The 21,751-nt window shown below is 35.2% G+C and overlaps 1 protein-coding gene across 5 annotated transcripts in view; it reads left to right on the top strand.

Annotated features, from left to right (window-relative positions):
- The window catches only part of LOC120635767 (zinc finger protein 726-like), a 31,977-nt gene extending 11,570 nt beyond the window's left edge, over positions 1 to 20,407 (top strand). Inside the window, exons 7-11 of one of the 5 annotated variants that reach the window (XM_039906913.1) lie at positions 159 to 380; positions 9,471 to 9,698; positions 17,831 to 17,942; positions 18,747 to 18,851; positions 20,173 to 20,407. In XM_039906913.1, the coding sequence (XP_039762847.1) occupies positions 159 to 380; positions 9,471 to 9,698; positions 17,831 to 17,942; positions 18,747 to 18,851; positions 20,173 to 20,334 (829 nt within the window). In that variant the 3' untranslated portion in view covers positions 20,335 to 20,407. Of the gene's footprint in view, positions 1 to 158; positions 381 to 6,018; positions 6,244 to 9,470; positions 9,699 to 17,830; positions 17,943 to 18,746; positions 18,852 to 20,172 lie in introns of all 5 variants that reach the window. The other 4 variants (XM_039906914.1, XM_039906915.1, XM_039906916.1 and 1 more) reach the window with 4 other exon arrangements.
- The last annotated feature ends 1,344 nt before the right edge of the window (positions 20,408 to 21,751 follow it).

Raw genomic sequence — 21,751 nt, 5'->3', positions numbered from 1 at the left:
TAAACTTATTTTGGCATACGACCTTAATGGGTTCATTTTATATCATTTCATACATTTTCAAATCTTATATGTTATTTAATCGACTGTCGTGAGATTCACCCAAAAGAATATAAATTCGCCCTTAAAGGGTTGTGAATTTTTTTTTCCAATATTTCCAGACGTAAGCACTTACCAATGAAATGCGAGGTATGTAAGCGGAATTACAAAAAAATGGCTTTTCTGAACAACCACATGGCCGTTTGCCACCCGGAGGTGAAGTGGAAAACGGTCAAGCGCGAGTTGACATACTGCGTCGAATGCGACATGCATTTCGGTACGGAGTTCCTATATAAACGTCACCTGAGAACCGCCATTGCCCACCGACCTAAACCCAAAATCACGTAAGTTCCCGAAGAGGCGACCTAGCATGGGTTTTGGTTTTCGTACCTAAAGCTAGGTCTTGCATGTGCAAGCCTCATTATCTCATAATAGGCATGATGACTGTAACAAAGTATCGCTAACTTCATACCTCATTGAAGGTAAAAGACTGACGCGCGCATAGTACCTACATTACGCGACTTTTGTCTTCTGCATGTGATGTATCTACTCGTATTTTCTTACAGTAAAAACTTTTTTTTTTTATTTATTTCCTTAAAATGGCAATGGTTTACTTAAACATTGTTTTAATCTAATTATACAACGTGTAACGGAATTACGAAATACTGTTGAAGTTTGCATAAGTATATTTCATAAAGGAGTCATCCTATGAAATATTAAATCAAAATAAGCATATTTATTTTTTCATACAAACTAATTCAAAACATTCGAAGTGTTCACTTATGACAACCCTATTGAAGGTAAAAGACTGACGCGCGCATAGTACCTACATTACGCGACTTGTGTCTTCTGCGTGTGATGTTAGGGCTGTATCTACTCGTATTTTCTTACAGTAAAAACTTTTTTTTTTTTCATTGATTTCCTTAAAATGGCAATGGTTTACTTAAAAACTATTAGCTGTTCAATGTCACAGAGAGGGAACAGTAAATAATGTACTTTTAAGCCTCTGTAGTGTTATTTCGGTGCACATTTACACGTTGTATTTGATTCGTGTATTATGAAAAACTTAATGGACGTTGGCTGAAACACTATCGAGTGTCCTGATTTCCATATTCCATATTCGAATCGAGATTGGTATTTATTTTTAATAAATAAAACTGCCAAATCGAATCAATCGAAACCGCCTTGACAGGGGAAATGCTGAATCAAAATATAAACATAATTTTGTACCGCTTAAACTTCGAAATTCATCCGGTTAGCGGTTTCACGAAATTTATATGTAAAGAACCTTCAGTTTCTGCAAAAAAAATATATATTTTTTTAAATAATATATATATATAAATATTACATATTGTAGATACTTCCGAACATCATAGGGCAGCTTTTATAAATTCATTATTGTAACGGCACTAGATAGAATTTGTAATTTTAATACATAATTTAATTTATTTATGAATTTAGTTGCAATAAATTGCTGGTGTGTCTTATGAATAAATAAATAAAATTAAAAATAAAATGAAATTAATCATCATGCCTATTAAATTAGGCTAAGGCTAAACTAAAGTCGCTTAAATCCTGCGTCCTAGGCTTGCAGAAAACGAGAGTTTTTTTGTTTTATATATCGATATTTATTATTTCGATACATATATACACTACATTGATGTGAACTACCAAAGCTTTGTCATGCAGGCTACCTTTATTTAAATTAAGCTAAGAGTAAACCAAAGTCGCTTAAAACCTGCGTCCTAGGCGTGCAGAAAACAAGAACTATTTGTTTGATATATCGATATTTATCATTTCGATACATATACACTACATCGATGTAAAGTACCAAAGCTTTGTCATGCAGGCTACCTATATTTCTATTAAGCTAACTCTAAACCTTTTTGTCGTAGAACATGCGTCCTAGGCTTGCAGAAAATAAGATATTTATTGTTTGATATATCGATATGAATGACTAAAGCTTGGTTTTGTAGGTTTCTTATGTTTAAATTGAGCTAAGACTAAACCATGTTGTCGTAGAACATGCGTCCTAGGCTTGCAGAAAATAAGATATTTAGTTTTTGATATATCGATATTTCTGAACAATAAATATTATTATGATACATTTATCGATATAAATTACTAAAGCTTGGTTTTGCAGGCATAATATGTTTAAATTGAGCTAAGACTAAACCATGTTGTCGTAGAACATGCGTACTAGGCTTGCAGAAAATAGATATTTATTGTTTGATATATCGATATTTCTGGGCAATAAATATTATTATGATAGATTTATCGATATAAATTACTAAAGCTTTTAAATTATGTTTAAATTGAGCTAAGGCTAAACCAAAGTTGCTTAATACCTGCACCCTAGGTTTGCAGAAAACAAGATATTTATTATTTGATATATCGATATTTTTGGGCAATAAATATTATTATGATACATATATCGATATTAATTCAAGCTAAGGCTAAACCAAAGTTGCTTAATACCTGCATCCTAGGTTTGCAGAAAACAAGATATTTATTATTTGATATATCGATATTTTTGGGCAATAAATATTATTATGATACATATATCGATATTAATTCAAGCTAAGGCTAAACCAAAGTTGCTTAATACCTGCACCCTAGGTTTGCAGAAAACAAGATATTTATTATTTGATATATCGATATTTTTGGGCAATAAATATTATTATGATACATATATCGATATTAATTCAAGCTAAGGCTAAACCAAAGTTGCTTAATACCTGCATCCTAGGTTTGCAGAAAACAAGATATTTATTATTTGATATATCGATATTTTGGGGCAGTATTTATTGTTTTGACACATAAGATAATGTATCGATATAAAATATTGGGTATCGAAAACGTATTAAATACGATATAAGACGTCGTGCAATACAAAATAGGGCAGTTAGAAGGCAATATTAAGTCCTAAGAAATTTATAAAGTAATACTACTCTTATAATACATAATCGCGCTTTTGCCTGCAATTTCACTCGTTGTTTCACCTACCCCTAGTGCGAGTAGGTAGATCTCGAAAACGTTAATGGTTTTCGATCGTACTACCAATTTTGTTAAAAGTATTTGTTTAATTTGTTTAATTTCCGATATCCTTGTAAGGACGGTCCAAAATTGTTTGAAGCGTCGTTCTAGTCATGTATTAGAAGTTAAATAAAATATATAACTATTCTTGATAGTTAAACAAGAAGTTCATCTTTATTTCACTGATAAAAATATGGTTCTCTGCAATAAATGCAATACTAACTGATACAAAACGGCACAATTTTATCGTTTTCTGTCAACTATTTGTGACTAAATATCATTTATTGATATCCGAAAAATAGCTATTGTACCATAACGCGAGAGGAATAATTTTAGATTTTTGTTATGAATATTGGTGTGCTTGAGCATTTGATAGAGCTAAAACACCCTAATGGGTTATGGTTAGAATATTTGAGTTTTGATGTTGTCGAAAAGAAAGTTTAACTACACGAGAGCATTAAGAAAAGGTTTAAAACGATTAAATTAGTATGGCAGCGATTTCTCGCTAGGGGCGCTGTGAACTAAAAATAACTATCAGTACACGTATTAGGTGTTCTCCTTAAGGGGCTCGAAGAAGCTAAAAGCAATGTCAGCGAGGCGTAGTTATTTCATATTTATGTACGGTCGAGCATTGTGCAATTATTCTTTATAAAATATAATATAATTAATATTCGGAATTAAAAAAAATCCTGTTTAAAGTTACAGGATTTCTTTTTGATTATAAAGCTCTGAACTACATTTAAGAAACTAATAAAAGTATATATAAAAAAAAAATATCTGTATTGTATTAGGTACCAGGACTGTCTATGTTTTAAAGAAAATTATTGAGACACACTTACTTACGAAAATCTCTTTTTATTTTGTGTTTTTATTAATTTACTTACACTTGTTTTTATTTATTAATAAAAAAGCTTTACTCTAAAGTGCGAAGTCAAAGTCAAAAATAACTTTATTCAAGTAGGTGGCACTTTTTATGCGTACATTACATGAGAATTACACGGTAGTGAGATGATGGCGATAACCACATTCGTAAACATAAAACTTAGCCGGGTGTAGTTTTCTTATCACCATCACACAGTGTAATATATAAATTGTAAGAAGAGCAACCTGGTTAGAGCAATATTGAAAAGATTGTTTATATTATAAGGGAAGTTTTTTTGTATTCCACTACAAGTTAGCCCTTGACTGCAATCTCACCTGGTGGTAAGTGATGATGCAGTCTAAGATGATAGCGGGCTAACCTGTTAGGGAGTATGGTAGTCATATCCAGTGGCATGGGTTATAACGATTAAATGGTTATATAATCTGCATACCCTGTGCATACCCTCTATGCACGCCCTGGTCATACCCCTAATCGGATTCTCGCGACATCGCACCGGAACACTAAATCGCTTAGCGACACGTCTTTTTGGTAGGGTGGTAACTAGCCACGGCCAAAGCCTCCCACTCCCACGATTATACCCTTCCGATGGTCACGCGGTCAATGTTTATTTTCTTGAAAGATTCGGTTTGATAAAACACAACGGCGTGTTAATTTCTTAAATTAACACTCATTATGTTGTACATATTTCTAGTTTTTATCGTAATAGCACAAGTCTTTGAGTTGCTGTATTTCATATCTTAATTTAAAGCAAGTAATACAATGCAATACTTAAACAATAAAGTAAAGTAGGATGCGACCCTAGTCGCATTCTGAGCATGTCATGACAAGTCCCGACCTACCAACTACTAAATTTAGAGCAAAAAAACTCTGTATTGGTGTTTAAAGTTGGTTTATTACATTGGTGTTTAAAGTTGTTTTTAGTGGTCGTAGATAACACCTTTTTGCGTTAAGGAATATTGTCATAATCTCTACCAAAACTCTTACGAAAAAAAAAAAACGAAAAATGGCGCAATGGCGGTTCTAATATGACGCTTATATTAAAGTCCTTTACGAAATCGCCTTTAATTTTGATAATATTTTCAATTTTTTATTACAACGTTGTCGATTAAATATCGTCATAATAATAATTAAATAGTTCAAACAAACTGAAAAAACACGCTTGGTATAAAAAACTAAACTAATTTCTTTCTTTTAGTTTATTCATAATAGCGTTTTTTTTTAGTTTTTCTTGATCTATTATTTTTATTAGAGCAAAACTAATCGGTAACCCATCCACCATTAAAGGGATAATTTTTTTTTTTATTCAGTGTGCCCGTCTCTCGAAATGCAAGTTTTAATTATTATTTAAAACGGGCCATTAAAAAGTAATAGCTAACGCCCTCTACCATCTAGTAGCTTAATGTTTTCTGTGGAATTTGTTAGGTACGCGAACGCCATAGGTTTTTTACATTTGGGTCTAGATGGCGCTGTAGTAATTAGTAAAAAATCTTATTTTTTATAGTGAAAATTGGAATAATCTTTTCAGATTAGTGTATTGTCATAGGTCCTCGATATGTCTACAAAGTTTGAAAGCAATCTGACCGTTTAAAGTGGGTCAAAATCGCGCCCAAAGAAGTCGGTTACAAACAAACATACAAGTGTAGCTAATATAAAGCGTGTAATAAAATACTTGTAATTTCACACAATATAGACGAAACAATACTTCATTTTAGAATACGCTGCGAATATTCTAATTTTCTAGCTATGTTATACATGGGAATAAAATTCTAAAAAAGCTGGACAGATTTGAACATCTTTTTTCGTTGTTTGCCTGGATACAAGGGTGGGTGGTTTAAAAAAGAAAAATATCTCACATTCCAAAGAATCATCCATGATCCAATCATCATTCCAATGCATTGGATAGAAGCAGGCGTTACTTTACGAAAATCCATGATATATTATCAAAATTAAGCTCCTATACTCCGCGAGAGCAGGAGAATCTTATTTAATATACTAAACCGTCGTCCTGAAAAGAAGTTCAAGGTCATCGTCTCATTCATTCGTTATACCTTTAATATTTTCAGACGCTACCATTTACCGATACAATGTGAGATATGTAAGAACGTATATAAGCGAGAGAGTACCTTGGACAACCATATGGCTGTGCGCCACCCGGAGGTGAAATGGAAAACGGTCAAGCGTGAGTTGACCTACTGTGTCGAGTGCGACATACATTTCGCGACGGAGGATTTGTTTAAGCGACACTTGAGGCACTACGTTAGGCATCGAATTAAACCACGCAAAGAACAGTAAGTTGTCCGGAAACGGTCCAAGCTAAAAGCTGTTAAGTTTTACGGAAATAGTGCAAGCAAGTAACTGTTCTGTTTTCCGGAAATAGAGCATGCCAGTAACTGTTGAGTTTTCCGGGAATAGACTTGCAAATGACTGTTAAGCTTCCCGGAAATAAATAAAAGATTTTACCTGTAATATCACTCGATAAAAAACACCTACCCGTAAAAAGTTGGTTCGCCATAACTGGATTGCAATGATAAATACATTTTTGGTTGTAGGTTTATAATATTTCGAAAAAATATCAATTAAAAAAAAATCGCGTGTGTACTTGTATACCTACGGCAGTAATTCGTTATACTTCTTTGGCGATAATCACAAATGTTTTAGTTTAAGCATTCAAATAAATAACTGAGTAAAATGACATCAAATACTAAAAATTATTATGCCTCAAAACCCCCACACACTTGATTCCTTCAATGTAAACCAATAAAAAAAAAAAAACTATTAATTATCTTGGAGAAATACGTGGTCAAGCATACATATTCCTATATTCATAGAGTGTTTAAGTCTGTTCAAAATACTAATACACACGTGTAAAATAAATAAACTTTTTTTTAAGATTTCATAAGATTCGATTAAAAAACAGGTTTTCTTTACATCTCCAAAGACATGGTATGCGGTTTGTCCAGTAATATTTTCATTGAAAGGAAAATGGACGTGTCTCAGGTTGCCTACGTATCAACAAAATTTACTCTCTCGCACTCGAAGAGTCGTTTTCGAGTATGGAAATACTTGAACGTCGGAGTAAAATGGTTCTTATTTGTATTGTGTTAAAGCTCACATTTGCCTACAATACTTTAGCATTTGACAGAATGTTTGTTAAACATTCTTTCAAATGCCCGATAGCGCCCGAATGTAATATAAGCATATCGTCCTAGAAAAGTGCATAAAACCTTTGTGGGACTGAGTATAGTAGGAGAGATATACTTTTATAACATGATACCGATGGTGATATTAGATTTACCTTTAGTGTAAAGAATGGTTTAAAACACATTTATAACATTGAGGTCGCTATAGTATTGATGGATTTCTTAATGGCAAGATTGCTTAGAAGCAATCCGCTCCGCTTTCATCTCACAATGATTGTTAAATTGTAAAAAAATGTTGGAAAAGAGCCACTGAGTTTCTTGCCGGCTCCTCGGTAGAATCTGCCTTCCGAACTGTTGGTAGAGTCACTACAAACAGACATACTTGACGTTTCATAAGGGCTCAGGCCTAAAAGGCCTATCAAATAAATGAATTTCGTGTTTTTTTTAAACAGAATTACCGTAGTTATCTGTGACTTTAAAATGAGCGATACCCCATTTTACTATGACGAAACGAGACAAGTTTAACACTCGAAAACGATTCTTAATCGAATAAAGCTCGCCTCGCCTCTGCTAAAGTCTCCCAATATGAAATTTAAGAATTAAACTGATTTTAGAAACAAGCTTTTCGAATCGGTGTTCATCCTTATATTCGTCTTGTATTTTCTTGTAAGAACTGAAGGCCTCGTTAATACAGCGACTGCACTAACGGTTCTAATCTTTACTTAGCTTTAGTGGGTAGTTACAAAATCGGTAACTTCTTGGTACGTCTTGCAAAAACTTTATGTCGTCGCGGAAGTGAGCTGCATGTGTAGCTTTGCGCAGGTAGTCAACTGTACCTGATTGGCTGATATCGAAGTTTTTATTAGTCGTGGACCTTTTTGTTACAGAGCTCGTCCGGGTAACTGTACAGTCTAATTAAACTTTATGTCGACGCGGAAGTGAGCTGCATGTGTAGCTTTGCGCAGGTAGTCAACTGTACCTGATTGGCTGGTATCGAAGTTTTTATTAGTCGTGGAGTTTTTGTTACAGAGCTCGTCCGGGTAACTGAACAGTCTAATTAAACTTTATGTCGTCGCGGAAGTTAGCTGCGTGTGTAGCTTTGCGTAATCAAGTGCACCTGATTGGCTGATATCGAAGTTTTGTTTAGTCGTAGAGTTTTTTGTGACAGAGCTCGTCCGGGTAACTGTACAGTCTTATTAAACTTTGTCGTCGCGGAACTAAGCTGCGTGTGTAGCTTTGCGCAGGTATTCAACTGTACCTGATTGGCTAAAACCGCTGGAACCATTCTTTATGCATACCCTGGTCAAAAACCCTGTGCACGCCGCTGCATGCCCTGCGAAGTTTCACTGTGAAGTTAAGTTTCACTGTTGTTCGAAAAATCGTAATGTTTAATTCGGAGTGTAATAAGGTAACGTCTCTAACGCTAACCGCGGACTAAAGTCCTCCGGGTGCGTTCATGTACCTCAGAGTGTCCGTTGTATAATTCCGAGGACTTTCAATACTCGTTACCATTTCGCTTGAAAACCCTATAACAGTCGTAAAGGTAATTCTGAATACATAGGAATTGCGATCTTATTCTTGCGGCGGTAAGTTGCTATTTTGATTGAACAAACGTTTCGTAGGCAATTTATCAAGATAAAAGGGGTGCAACTTCTGAAAGGAGTTCTATTATCTATTCTATGTTCATACACGCGTACATATGACGCGAACGTAGCCCCTCAGTATAACAACAGTCAGTGTAAAGATTGTTGTTTAAGTGTTTCGCTTTAAATTAAAACTTATTATTATTATTGAGATACCAAAACGTGCTTATAAGAACAATGCGATGTAGCGACTGATGTATACAGGATGTTCATAAACGGGTTGATACCTTTCACTTTAAAAATAAGTGCTTATAGAAAACATAATGATACCCAGCGACTAATATATATAGGGTGCCCATAATAAATACACAGTTACAAAAACGACTACTTTTATAGCCCCAAATCGTCAGAACTGTGAGAAAAGTTAGAGTTAAAAGAAGTAGTATTGTGCTCTGTTTAAAAGTTATTCCACCCGTACTACTACCCGTACGTCGGTTTGAAGAAAAACTACTCCAATTAGCCCCATTAAGTGCCTCAAATTTTTAATATATATTTGTATATACTATACTTAGTATCTGTAAATTTGAATTTACTACGTTTGTATATTTTTCGGAGTTAGAAATTTTGAGACCATAAATTTTTAAATTCTCAACTTTAAATCAATTCAAAGGTAAATTAATTCAAATAGGCCTATAGCACTTTGTGGATATAAAACTGGTAATCGAACCGAAGGCCACCCTCCCAAAGGCGCAAGGTCTTCAAAACTACAGATGAGAAATATTTTATTTGCAGACACAACCATTTACCCGCGATGTGCTATATTTGTAACTTTGAGTTCAAACGAAAGAACTACCTGGCTGAGCACATGAAGCTATTGCACCCGGAGCATAAAGAGGTTAAGAGGAAAATAGTCAAAGAGCTAGCCTACTGTGTCGAGTGCGACCTGCAGTTCGCGAGCGAGTACTTTTACAGGCGGCACCTGAGATACGCGGTCGCGCACAAGCGCAGGATAAGAGCTAAGTAAGTTTATCCAACACCCTGTATAAGATAAGCGGCATTTAAAAAAAAAAATTAGGTTTAAATAAAAATCATCCTGTATAAAATCACAGCTTTCATAAGATTACACAGTATGAGGTAACACCCTTCGTAGGTTTTCACGATGCATAAGCTTACACCCTGTATGAGGTTACTACAATGCTACATCCTATACAGGACATTAAAGACCCGTATAAATATGACTAAGTATACCATGCTTTTAAAGACCCGTATCGAACTAAAATTCAGTCTAACGTTACATTGGTTTATAAAGGCTTTGTAGGGGTACACTCCGTATAAATTTACCCACAGTATAAAGTAACACGCTGTATAAGGTAAAACGCTCTATAAATTTACACCCGTATAAAGTAACACGCCGTATAAAATTACAACTCAAACTTACACCTGTATACATAATACTATACAAAGTCCAAAATATAAAGTAAAATTGATGAATTAGTAAAAAAAAAATGGTGTACAAAGAGCATCCTATATCGAGTGTGAGCGGTGCGGTGCGGCGTCGGCATCAATTCAAAAAATTCGAATAGGTATTTAATTTGATCAGCTTCTTCTAAATTTCTAAAACATCAATTATTCTGAATATTGTTCAATAGATCGAATAGAGTAACGGGGGTGACGATGTAAGATGATAAAAAATCACGGTATACCTTCACCAAATACGAATATGGTTCAGAGCTCAGATAATATTCCTGTAACCAATCTAATATCCATTTTCTATATTTAATCTATCCACATTATTTACGTTGCAACGTTGTTATTGTCAAAATATATCCATACAAATAACAACTTTGCAAAGCTTCCATCAACAGATAACAGGTACCTACATTGTGTATAGAAAATGGACGTAAAACATTTTCTACTTAACTTTAAATAAATATTTTTGCGTACAAACTAAATTCATAACATGTAACAACAAAAAAATTACGTTATCCTTTTATTATCAGAGATTAAAAAATAACTAGAGTAACAATTTAAAAAAAAATAATAGTCCAAAAAAACTAAAAAAAAAATGCTTCGTTTATTTATAAAAGCGTAATTGTTAGTATTTCTTAAAGTACTATTTTTATTGTAGCAAAATTAATCGGTTAACCATTCACTATAAAATTTTGTTAATATAAGAGAAATCGGCTATAGATAATGGTTGGAAATTAAAATTAACATTTGTAACATTCCAGCCTTATCGACTGTAGATGAAATTTATATTAATTAACAAAAAATATTATTTTGCAAATCGAAAAATGGAATAATTTTATCAAATTAGTGTACTGCCATCGGTTCTTAATATATCTACAAAGTTTGAGCGATCAGACTGTTTGAAGAGGGTCAAAATCGTGTCCAAAGTCGGTTACAAACATACATACAGGTGAAGCTAAAAAAAGCGTGTGAAAAGGCGTAATGTGTCGAAGGTAGGCTCACTCACTCAATAGTAAAAAGAGAGAAGAAGAAGAAACACTTTATTGCACGTAAACATACATATAGGAAAAGAAATATTAATGAAACAGTAAACAATGTAGACATGCAAAGGCGGCCTTATTGCTGCAAGCAATCTCTTACAGGCAACCTTTGTAGAAAGGAGCAAGAGAACGGGATATAGCCAAGAGTGTTGTAATATATACATAAATACTAACTGTATAGTTACTAATACATAGATAATTTAAATAAATATACGTAATATATAAGTATAAAATAAAGAGAGAGTTAACAATTTAGTAGGAAAGTGGAAAACGTAACAAATTTAACTGTTTTCGTGCATAAAATAGATTTCATAGTTTAAAATAAATTACTATAATTTCATACGTGGACACTTCATAATGTACGCGACTTAACGATTTCAATTTTGTCAGTCCTTAAAGGGCAGGTGAATAACGAGTGAAATTACAGGCAAAATCTAGTGCTTATAAAACAAAGGGTTAAGTTTAATATCGACATCTTATAATCGTTGGTAAATAAGTTAACCTTACTACGTATACAATTATGTCGTAAGGCAATATGGAAACATCGCTTTTTTTTTGCAGGAAAAACCTTGTGCAAATGCAAAGAGTAATATGAAACTAACGCCGGTGATTCGAAATCAATATAATCCTAAATATCTATAGAAAGCATATTGAATATGTTTATGATATGGGCTATCTTTTTTCCTTCCTTTCTTTAAGATAAGGACAACACGACTTTACGCAATCTGCAATCAATCATTTTGTAAGAAAACCAAGTGACCAAAATTTCCCAAACTATTACTTTCTCTTTTAAAAAATTTACTGGTTTCTGTGGACACCCTGCTAGTACATATCTGCCATATTCCAAAAAAAAAACTATTTTTGTGTAGTTAAAAAAAAAATCGAATTCAAAAAAATATTGCCAAAATCATTTCAAAATTTACTTAACCCATATTGAAGAAGTTGTGAAAAAAAATATATTTCACCATTATGTGTTGGCGGCCATCTTGGATTTGGAAGTTGTCTTACTGTATTTTATTCTACTAGTCAACCCTTTCATTTGAGTGAGAAAATATTTAATCCGTCACTATTTGACGGCAGCCATCTTGGACCGATTTTCATGAAACATACCTAAGAACCTCCTCCTTAGTCGTTCACTCGTGCCAGAGTGGTCACGGTTGACGATGATACATTTTCTTTGGCTACAGCAGCCCCCGCGATGCACCTCCACTTGATACGGTCTTCAGCGTTTTGGGAACATTGATGGAGGTTTGTGTTGCAGCTTTTATTATGTCTGTCCAACGCGAAGGTAATCGACCGCGTGACCGTTTGCCTTCCACTTTCCCCTGGACTACGAGACGTTCCATGGAGTGTTTATTCCTAGTTACATGTCCAGAGAACTTGAGGATTCGTATCTGCACAGTCTACGATAACCCCTCTTTGACTTTTAGTTTCTCCAGGATCGACACGTTAGTCTGAGAAGCTGTCCAAGGGAGCAAAAGTCGCCGCCAGCACCCCATTTCGAGTGCATCGATTTTGCGACTGTCTTTCTAGCGTACCGTCCATGTTTCTGGTCCATATAGTCCATATAGAAATATTGGGAAGACCAAACTTCTCATTCGGCGGACTTTCGTGGCCTTAGTAATATTGCGGTTGCACCACAGTTTTTCTAGCCTATTAACGCCAGATTTTGTAATAATCATCACATTAACCGATAGGCGGCCACTGCTGAACATAGGTCTTTTGTAGGGAGTTCCAAATTCCACGGTTTTGGGCCGCTTGAATCCAGCGGCTACCTGCGACGCGCCTAATGTCGTCCGTCCATCTCGTCGGGGTTCGACCAACACTGCGCTTACCAGTGCGGGGCAGCCATTCCAGCACCTTGGGACCCCAACGTCCATTCCTTCTCCGAACTATGTGCTCCGTCCACTGCCACTTCAGCTTCGCGACTAGTTGAGCTATGCCGGTAGCTCTGGTTCTTCTACAGAACTCCTCATTTCTGATTTGATCACGTAAAGATACCCCGACATAGATCTCTCCATCGCCCGCTGAGTGACTCTGAGATCTTGTAATAGCACATCTCTTTTGATCTATTCTTCACACCCGCCCATGTTAGGTAGAGCCGAGGTACACGTAGCTTTGGACAACCTCGCAGTTGCAAATCATGGGAATGACAGGGTGGTTAAGTTTTGCTCGGTTCACGATCATTATTTTGGTTTTCTCTATTGATTGCAAGTCCAAAGGAGACGCTTATTCTTTCGGGGCGTTTCACCAAATGTCTTCGGCGTATCTTAAGTTGGATATCTTCCAACCTCCTACTGAAATCCCACTGTCGCATTCCTCCAAAAACACTCCCGAATTCCTCCAAAAACACTCACTAATTCACCTTTCAAACAAAACGGTTAATCCGTCCGGGAAATACGCTGCCACAGACAGACACACAAACAAACACGTCAAACTTATAACATACCGTCGTACTAGCGTCGGGGGTTAAAAAAAATGGGTAAAGCCAAGCCAACAATTTTGGTTCTTTAATATCAAAACTAGATAAATCGTTGCCCCAAACAAAACTCTTAAACGTCCATTTTTATCAAACGTAGACCTCCTGTGGGCCCCTAGAAGTACCCATTGGCAACTTTGGGAATCACTGCTATAACCTTTACATTTCAGTAACAAACATAGTAAAGAGTGCTTTTCTTACTTAAAATTCTGTTTCTTTGCACCCAGCGCAAGGTTTTTTGCAAAAACACGATCTGTCCGATTTTCGCACGACATAATATGTTATAATCAATCTTGTACGAAGGCTAATGTCTTCGTACCAGATTTGCTTCGCAATCGCAGAGTCGTTTTCGCGCATCGAAATACTTCAACATCGTTGTAAAATGGATCTTATCTACAATAATTTAGCTTGGGTTTGTGACAGAACGTTTGTAAAACAAAAATCAGAAGTACAGGATTTGCAGCTCAAAAGCGAAGCAGATTAGGTTCATTTTACAATGACGATACATATTTTTTTAAATGCAAAACGAGTTTTCGATTGCGAGCGCGCAAGCTAATTTTGTTTGTAATTTTTTCGCTCTGACATTGAGAAGGGCTTCTCAATGTCAGAGCTAAAAAAATACTGCTTTTCTTTTGCGATATTATGCCTAATTAATTTTTAAGGCCCTCAATGTTCCGATACTACTTCAGTATCGTTAACTTTATCGATTGCTTAAAAGTAACGTTACTTTATATATGTATCGAAAAAGCGTCATCTAGCTACTGCTTGAAACTCAGCTTACTGAGTACTAACTATGGTAGCGGGCTAAACTGTTATAATCTTAATATATATAAATCTCCTGTCACGATGTTTGTCCGCGATGAACTCCTAAACTACTTAACCGATTTTAAATTAAATTGGCACACCGTGAGCAGTCTGGTCCAACTTAAGAGATAGGATAGCTAAGATCTTTAATTATAGTCGCAATTTTTCTTTTATTGCAAATTATTTGTCTTTAATTAATAGACAGTCACATGTTATATATATATATATACTACTATGATCATTTAAGGCTTAGCTATACTGAATACTTTAAAAACAAAATCAAACGCAGACGAAGTCGCGGGCAACAGCTAGTATATATATATATATATATTATAACAGTTTAGCCCGCTACTAACCTAACCTAACCTAAATTGTTTCTACGCAGCATATTGCTATGGTTTTAACATAACTGCCATACTCTTAAGTAAATACAACGTGTAACGGAATTACGAAATACTGTTAAAGGGTGCAAAAGTATATGACATAAGGAGTCACCCTGTAAAAATATTAAATCAAAAGAAGCATATTTAGTTGTTCATACAAAATAATTCAAAACATTCTAAGAGTTCACTTATGGCAACCCTATTAAAGATTAAACACCGAAACCTGCATAGTACCTACGCTGCGAGACGCGCACCTAAGTGACGTTAGGGCTGTATCTGATTTATTTCCTTAAAAAACTATGGCAATGTTTTACTCAAAAACTGTTAGCGTTTCGGATTCTAAGATAAGTCTTAGAGACATTAAATAATGTACCTCTAAAGCTTCTGAAGTGTTATTTCGGTTTTCATTTACACGTTGTATAAATTAACGGCCGATTGGCGCAGCGGGCAGCGACCCTGCTTTCTGAGACCAAGGCTGTGGGTTCTAACAACACATTTTTTGTAGCTTTTTTTGACAGAACTCGTCCGGGAAAGTAGTTTGTTGCAATACTGTGATCCGCAGGGTCATTACGTATCGCGCGACAGGCGTAAATATTACAATCACTGCTGTCAGACGTCAGTTTTGTTGGATAGAAACAGGCGTTACTTTGCGGAAATCCATGCTATGATATATTATGAAAATTAAGCTTAATTTGCTATACTCCGCGAAAAGCAGGAGAATATGTATGGTGTAATTTATAATTTCTTCAATCCTTATAGTCCACACCAAACAGATCTTCGGCAAAAAATGTTGGCTTTACAATGACAAAAATTATTCATTGTAAGTCAACATCTCCTGATGATGCTCCGGTTTCGGAGCGAAACGTGCGTAGAGGGTACATTGCCGAAGATCTGTTTGGTGTGGAGTATAAGGATTGAAGAAATTACAAATTACGCCGTAAAGATTCTCCTGCTTTTCGCGGACTATAGCAAATTAAGCTTAATTTTCATAATATGTCAGTTTTGTTTATTTATTTTGTGGAAAAGTGACGTTTGACGGCATTATTGAGATACGAGATGTAGATGTAGAGATATGTAATCACCCTGCCGGTCTGAAGGGCGTGGTTACCGGACCTACGCCTCAGTTTGAAAGACACAGGGCTGCATGTTGCAGGACGCGCTCCTTGCACGCCCTGCGAGGTATTGAACTTTTATAGGCGATGGTTATATAATATTATAATTTACATTAGTGTTTTTCACCTACACTCGGAGCAGTTATCAATTTTATAAATTTAAAATGCATATAAAAATTCTCGGAACAAACGGCATTATATTTAGGATTATTATCATAGCGACTCTTGTGGTTTAAGATCTTTATTTCTCAAAAGAATTAAAAAAAAACTCGCTTAGTTGAGAATACATTAAACTTAAAAATAAAACATGTTGTGAGCGTACACTATAGAAGGTATATACAGGTGTCCCAAAACTTGACGGTAAAATGGTACCAGCCGAGAGGCCAACTCATACCAGTTCTGGGAAAAATAAGGAAAAAAATCCATGTCACATAGTTAAGTAGTAATAGACATTTATCAAAAAAAAATTAAAAAGCGACACCCTTGATCGCATTTTTAATTACCGTATTTACAAATTTCACAATAAGGCAGTGATTTTTTTTAGTGACGTCATCTAGAATAACCGTGCTATAAATCGAAACTACAAATAAAAGTAAAAAAAATTGTTTATTGAGTAAAATAAATTAAGTTTCATTGAGTTATGGTTAACAAAAATTTTATCAGTTAACTTTGACACTTCATTTTGGAAAAAAAAAGTATGATACTACACTTGGCAACTTATTTCAAAAAATGGCCCATTTACTCAAGATTTCAAAATAGTGCAACACTTGCCACTTTTCTTTGAACTGACCTGGTATGAGTTGGCCTCTCGGCTGGGTGCGTCCTGCTATAAAATTCTAACAATTATCAATATAAAATAACAAGTCAAAATTAAATTAAATACAATTAAAAACAAAAAAAAAAAGAAATACCGAAATGAAAATCACAAATTACAAAAAATACAATGAATTAATTAATGTTTATAATTGCTAAAATTCTGCAGTCATTGATACGATAATAAAGCCCATCCAAAAGTTTGTCAAATAACACTGATTTGAAACTAATTTTCGGCATAGACGGTAGGAGACCCGTAGTTTAGAGGTTAAAGCGCACAGGCCGCTATTGCCAGAGAGTCGCAGGTTCAAATCCTGTAAGTTCCGAAAATTTTTACATGCATTTCAAAGGAGTAATATGGGATGTAATATGGGATTTGGTTTTACATAGTACTTATAAGGTGCCTTCTTGGAATTTATCTCATTTTGTAGGGTTTATTAATTACAATACATTACAAAAAACATTAAAACTCTAGTTTTCCGGATTTCAGAGATACATGCAAATGAAGTTTGTGAATTAAGGTTATTTTTGACACATGCGATTATTGTACCTACCTATTGGTGGTACTGTTCGCAATATAAATATAATATATTTTGACGGCCGATTGGCGCAGTTTGCAGCGACCCTGCTTTCTGAGTCCAAGGCCGTGGGTTCGATTCCCACAACTGGAAAAGGTTTGTGTGATGAGCATGAATGTTTTTCAGTCTGGGTGTTTATATGTATATTATAAGTATTTATGTATTATATTCATAAAAATATTCAACAGCTATCTTAGTACCCATAACACAAGCTACGCTTACTTTGGGGCTAGGTTGCGATGTGTGTATTGTCGTAGTATATTTATTTATTTATTTAATATATAAGAAACACTAATATATTTCAGAGGTTGTTTTTTTTTAAAAAAAAAAACTTAATTTTTGATACCAATTTAAATGAGGCACCAAACGAAACCATGTTCCAGCATTCTCCTTAAGGTGTTACCATATCCTTGAATTGTCAATTATGACTAGTAAAAAAGATAGTTTTTTTATTTAATTATCTCTGTTTCCAGGGTACCTTGCCCGGACTGTGGTAAGATATTCAGTCGGAAGAGCTATATGGATAATCACTATAAACTAATACACGTTAGAAAGAGTCAGCACTATTGTGAGCTCTGTGATAAGGTAAGGTACTATGTATGTATGTATGTTTCTTACCAGAGATGCATATAGCAGGAAAATATTGCAATTTTAGGGTACGCAGTGCTTTTGTGCACGTATGAAGTGCACGCCACTGGTACGGTATGTGGTAGGGACACTACAAACAGACCGACTTGACGTTGCAAAAGTTCTTATAAACTGGGCCTACTTGAAATAAATGAATTTTGTATTTTATCTTTTGAATATTGTCTTTTTTTCTCCAAAGGAAAAGGATTTTCCTAGTTTCCAGTTTAATAAATACGGTTACTTGTTTTAAAAACTAAAATACCTTTAGTTGTGATTTTTAAAAACAAATGAATGAATAGAGGATGTAAATTAGTATGGGAAAATTATAATTAAAAATATAAAAAATTATATGCGTCAGAAAATTTAACATAAATTTATAAAGTCTAAGTCAAATTCACATCCGACTGGCGCAGTCGTCAGCGACCCTGTTTTCTGAGTCCAAGGCCGTGGGTTCGATTCCCACAACTGGACAAATGTTTATGTGATGAACATGGATGATTTTCAGTGTCTGGGTGTTTATTTGTATATAATAAGTGTTAATCAGTAGTACCAATAAAACAAGCTACGCTTACTTTGGGGCTATATGGCGATGTGGGTATTGTTGTAGTATATTTATAAAAGAAAAAAAAATCTTTATTATATTTTTTGATGTGTGTACTGTCGTAGTATATTTATTTATTTATAAGCGAACAATAAACTTAGCCGGCTTTTCAAAAAAAGCCAAGGTATAATTTAAAAAAAAAAAATTTTTTTTCTTTCCAGCACTTCATAAACGGCTACGCGATACGAACACACAAGAAATTCGTCCACGAGAAATACGAGAAGCCGAAGAACAAGATATGTGATATCTGCGGAAGAGGTTTCCATGTAAGTTAAGAACTTCCGAAGTAGAGGTTTTTGTGCCAGGGCTCGTCCGGGGAGCAGTGGCATCGGCCAGGGTATTGCATAAAGCAAGAAGAAAAAGAATGGTGTAAAGTAGACAAATACTCTTCCTAATCGAGTTTCAAGCTGTCATGATCCCCTCCTCGCTACGGGAGCCCCAACAATCAAAATTCAAATTCAAAATTCAAAATTCATTTATTTCAAGTAGGCCTAATATAAGCACTTTTGAAACGTCAAGTCTGTCTGTTTGTAGTGATTCTACCACCTTCTACCACCACAATCGTTTGGGTTGGTTAATATAAATTTACTGTGAGATGGTGATAACAAAAAAAAATTGGATAGAAGCTTGCGTTACTTTGCGGAAATCCATAAACTATATATCTATATATATAAAAGAGAAAGTGTGTGGGTATGTTCCGGTTTAAGTTGGCGAACGAAGTTATCACCATCCCATTGCAATTATGTAAACATATATGTATGAACGCTTCATAAGTGCCTGTGATAGGCCTACATGAATAAATAAATTTTGAATTTTGTTAGACGTCTGGGAGGTATACAGTGGGTTCCCCGGACATATAACAAAGCCAACAAGAGGGACATGCCGTGGTGGTTTGAAGCCCAGAACAAAAAAATACTTAGATAATTAACAGAAATTAAAGCTACGTTGATTCCAAACGCGTCCTGGTCTAAGAAGAAGCCCACAACAAACTTAGCCGTGTGGTTTTTTTTTTGTCATCACCTTCTCACATTGTCATTTAAAATTATTAGAAGAGCAACCTGTTTAAAGCAATAATGTACACCCAAGCTTTTTTATCGATATAAGTAGTCCTTTATACTATAATACGACTTTTCTATAAGCTTAAACTTAATACAAACTTTGAACTTTTATTTCTTTTGAAGAGACATCTCCAAGATGTAAATGGGTAGTTTACTGTAGAATTGTATGCAATTTCCTTTAAGCGAATCATGAATTTTATGTAACCTATTATATTGCACTGTTAGCTTATTCTTACTTCTAATGTTTCGTTTCTTAAATTGTTAATCATACATGTACGGGAGCTATGGTGATATTCTCGACCGTAACAACAGGAAGAACTTCCTCCGAGCGGGGACCGAGGTCCGAACATTTATTATTGGAAGTTGTATACACAGGCATTGTTTGTGAACACTTCGCTAGCGCGATGCAGGATTTTTGTGGCGCCATCTAGTTCTGCAATGTGGAGACCGCTACAATACATGTTGTGGAGATCTCCTGGTAAGCATCAAAATACCTGTCATTATGATATCAGTGCAATTTTCATTCCAGACAAATCGCGTGCTGATTAATCACAAAAGGACACATACGGGTGAGAGGCCGCATAAGTGCTCTTACTGTCCCGCGGCCTTCGCGCAGAACGTCGCGCGGAAGACGCACGAGAAAACACAACATAAACACCTACTGCAAGAGCTCAAGGGCTTCTCGGCGTGAGGGCAGACGAATATTATGCTAATGTAAATGAATTCTCCAACAGGTCTTAACAATAAACTATCCAATCTTTGTCTATGGTCTGTATTTCCCATTCCCAATCTTTGTCTATGGTCTGTATTTCCCATCCCCAATCTTTGTCTATGGTCTATATTTCCCATGAAATACAGCTGTCTAAAAAACGCCATATATTATTAGTAAAAGACCAGATTTAGCTAACCGCAAGTGACGTCACAAGCAACCATCTTGGCGCAGAACTTGGCGCGGAAGACGCAGCGTAACCACCATTTACATATGTTAGTGTAAAGGAATTCTCCAACTGGTCTTAACAATAAGCTATCCATTCATTGTCTATGGTCTCTTATTTCCTATCCCCAATCCGTGAACTCTAAATTATTTAAAAAAAAAATTGGTTTTCTGTATAGTCGGCTTACTGACGATAGTTGAACGTGACAACGTCGTAAGAAAATACTGATGGAATGGTTGCATTTTTCAAAAGAAACTTTTAATTATATTTGTTTGATAGATATTATCGTTGCTTTAAACAATTGACACCACATTCACTTTTCACTGCACTTCATCCTTGCCGAAAACATGTAAATCTATTATTGTATAGAAGCTGTCCACGCGGACGCATCGCTCACTCAAGTAGGAGAGAGACAGATGTCGAACGCGGAGGCCGACTGTGGTAACGCCGCGTGCGTCATGTTTTTTCGTACGTGCAGCCGGCTCCATCGAATTATAAGACGTCACGTCAAAATCTACAAAATAGTCGAGTATGTCAACACATATGAAATGACACATGAGATCAGTCGTTGCATTTCTAAATACAGCTTACTTCATAAACGGCTGCATAAATGTCAAAATAAATGTTTTCCGTTCCGGTTACCTATGACCTGATGTAGGTATTCTGGTGTATTTCTCGAATTCAATTCATTTATTTAACAACTTAGTATCACTTGAAGGTTCTTAGACATATTTATAGCTAATCCTTAGAGTCCCCATTCAGTCTACATGAGCACTGTATGATTTCTCTGGTAACTACGAAGCTAATTTTATTCTGGCTTTTTGCATTACATACCTATTACACCAGAGTAGATTCTTAGAAAATATGTTTTAAGTTTACAAACCGCTAGGATGGGTTCTTCGTGTGTTTCCCGTATTTTAAATTTGTCTCATTAGTTATTTTGATTGAATGATGCAGAAAACACCTAAAGAGTATGATAATCTAGAACCAAATCCTAGAAGAATGTTGGAACTGCCGATACGATAAAATTCGCAAAGAATAATTTAAAACTAGATTTGGATGAAAAACGCCGAGGTTGCTGCTCAACTTCAAAAAAAAAATTATACTATTCGGCAAAAAAATAGGCATCTGGTGAAACTAAATGCACAAATATTAGAAATAAATACGAAACTT

This window comes from Pararge aegeria, chromosome 27 (genome assembly GCF_905163445.1).
Source record: "Pararge aegeria chromosome 27, ilParAegt1.1, whole genome shotgun sequence".
Lineage (NCBI taxonomy): Eukaryota > Metazoa > Arthropoda > Insecta > Lepidoptera > Nymphalidae > Pararge > Pararge aegeria.
The sequence above is the reverse complement of the archived record's forward strand: the minus strand, read 5'-3'. Positions and strand labels throughout refer to the sequence as shown.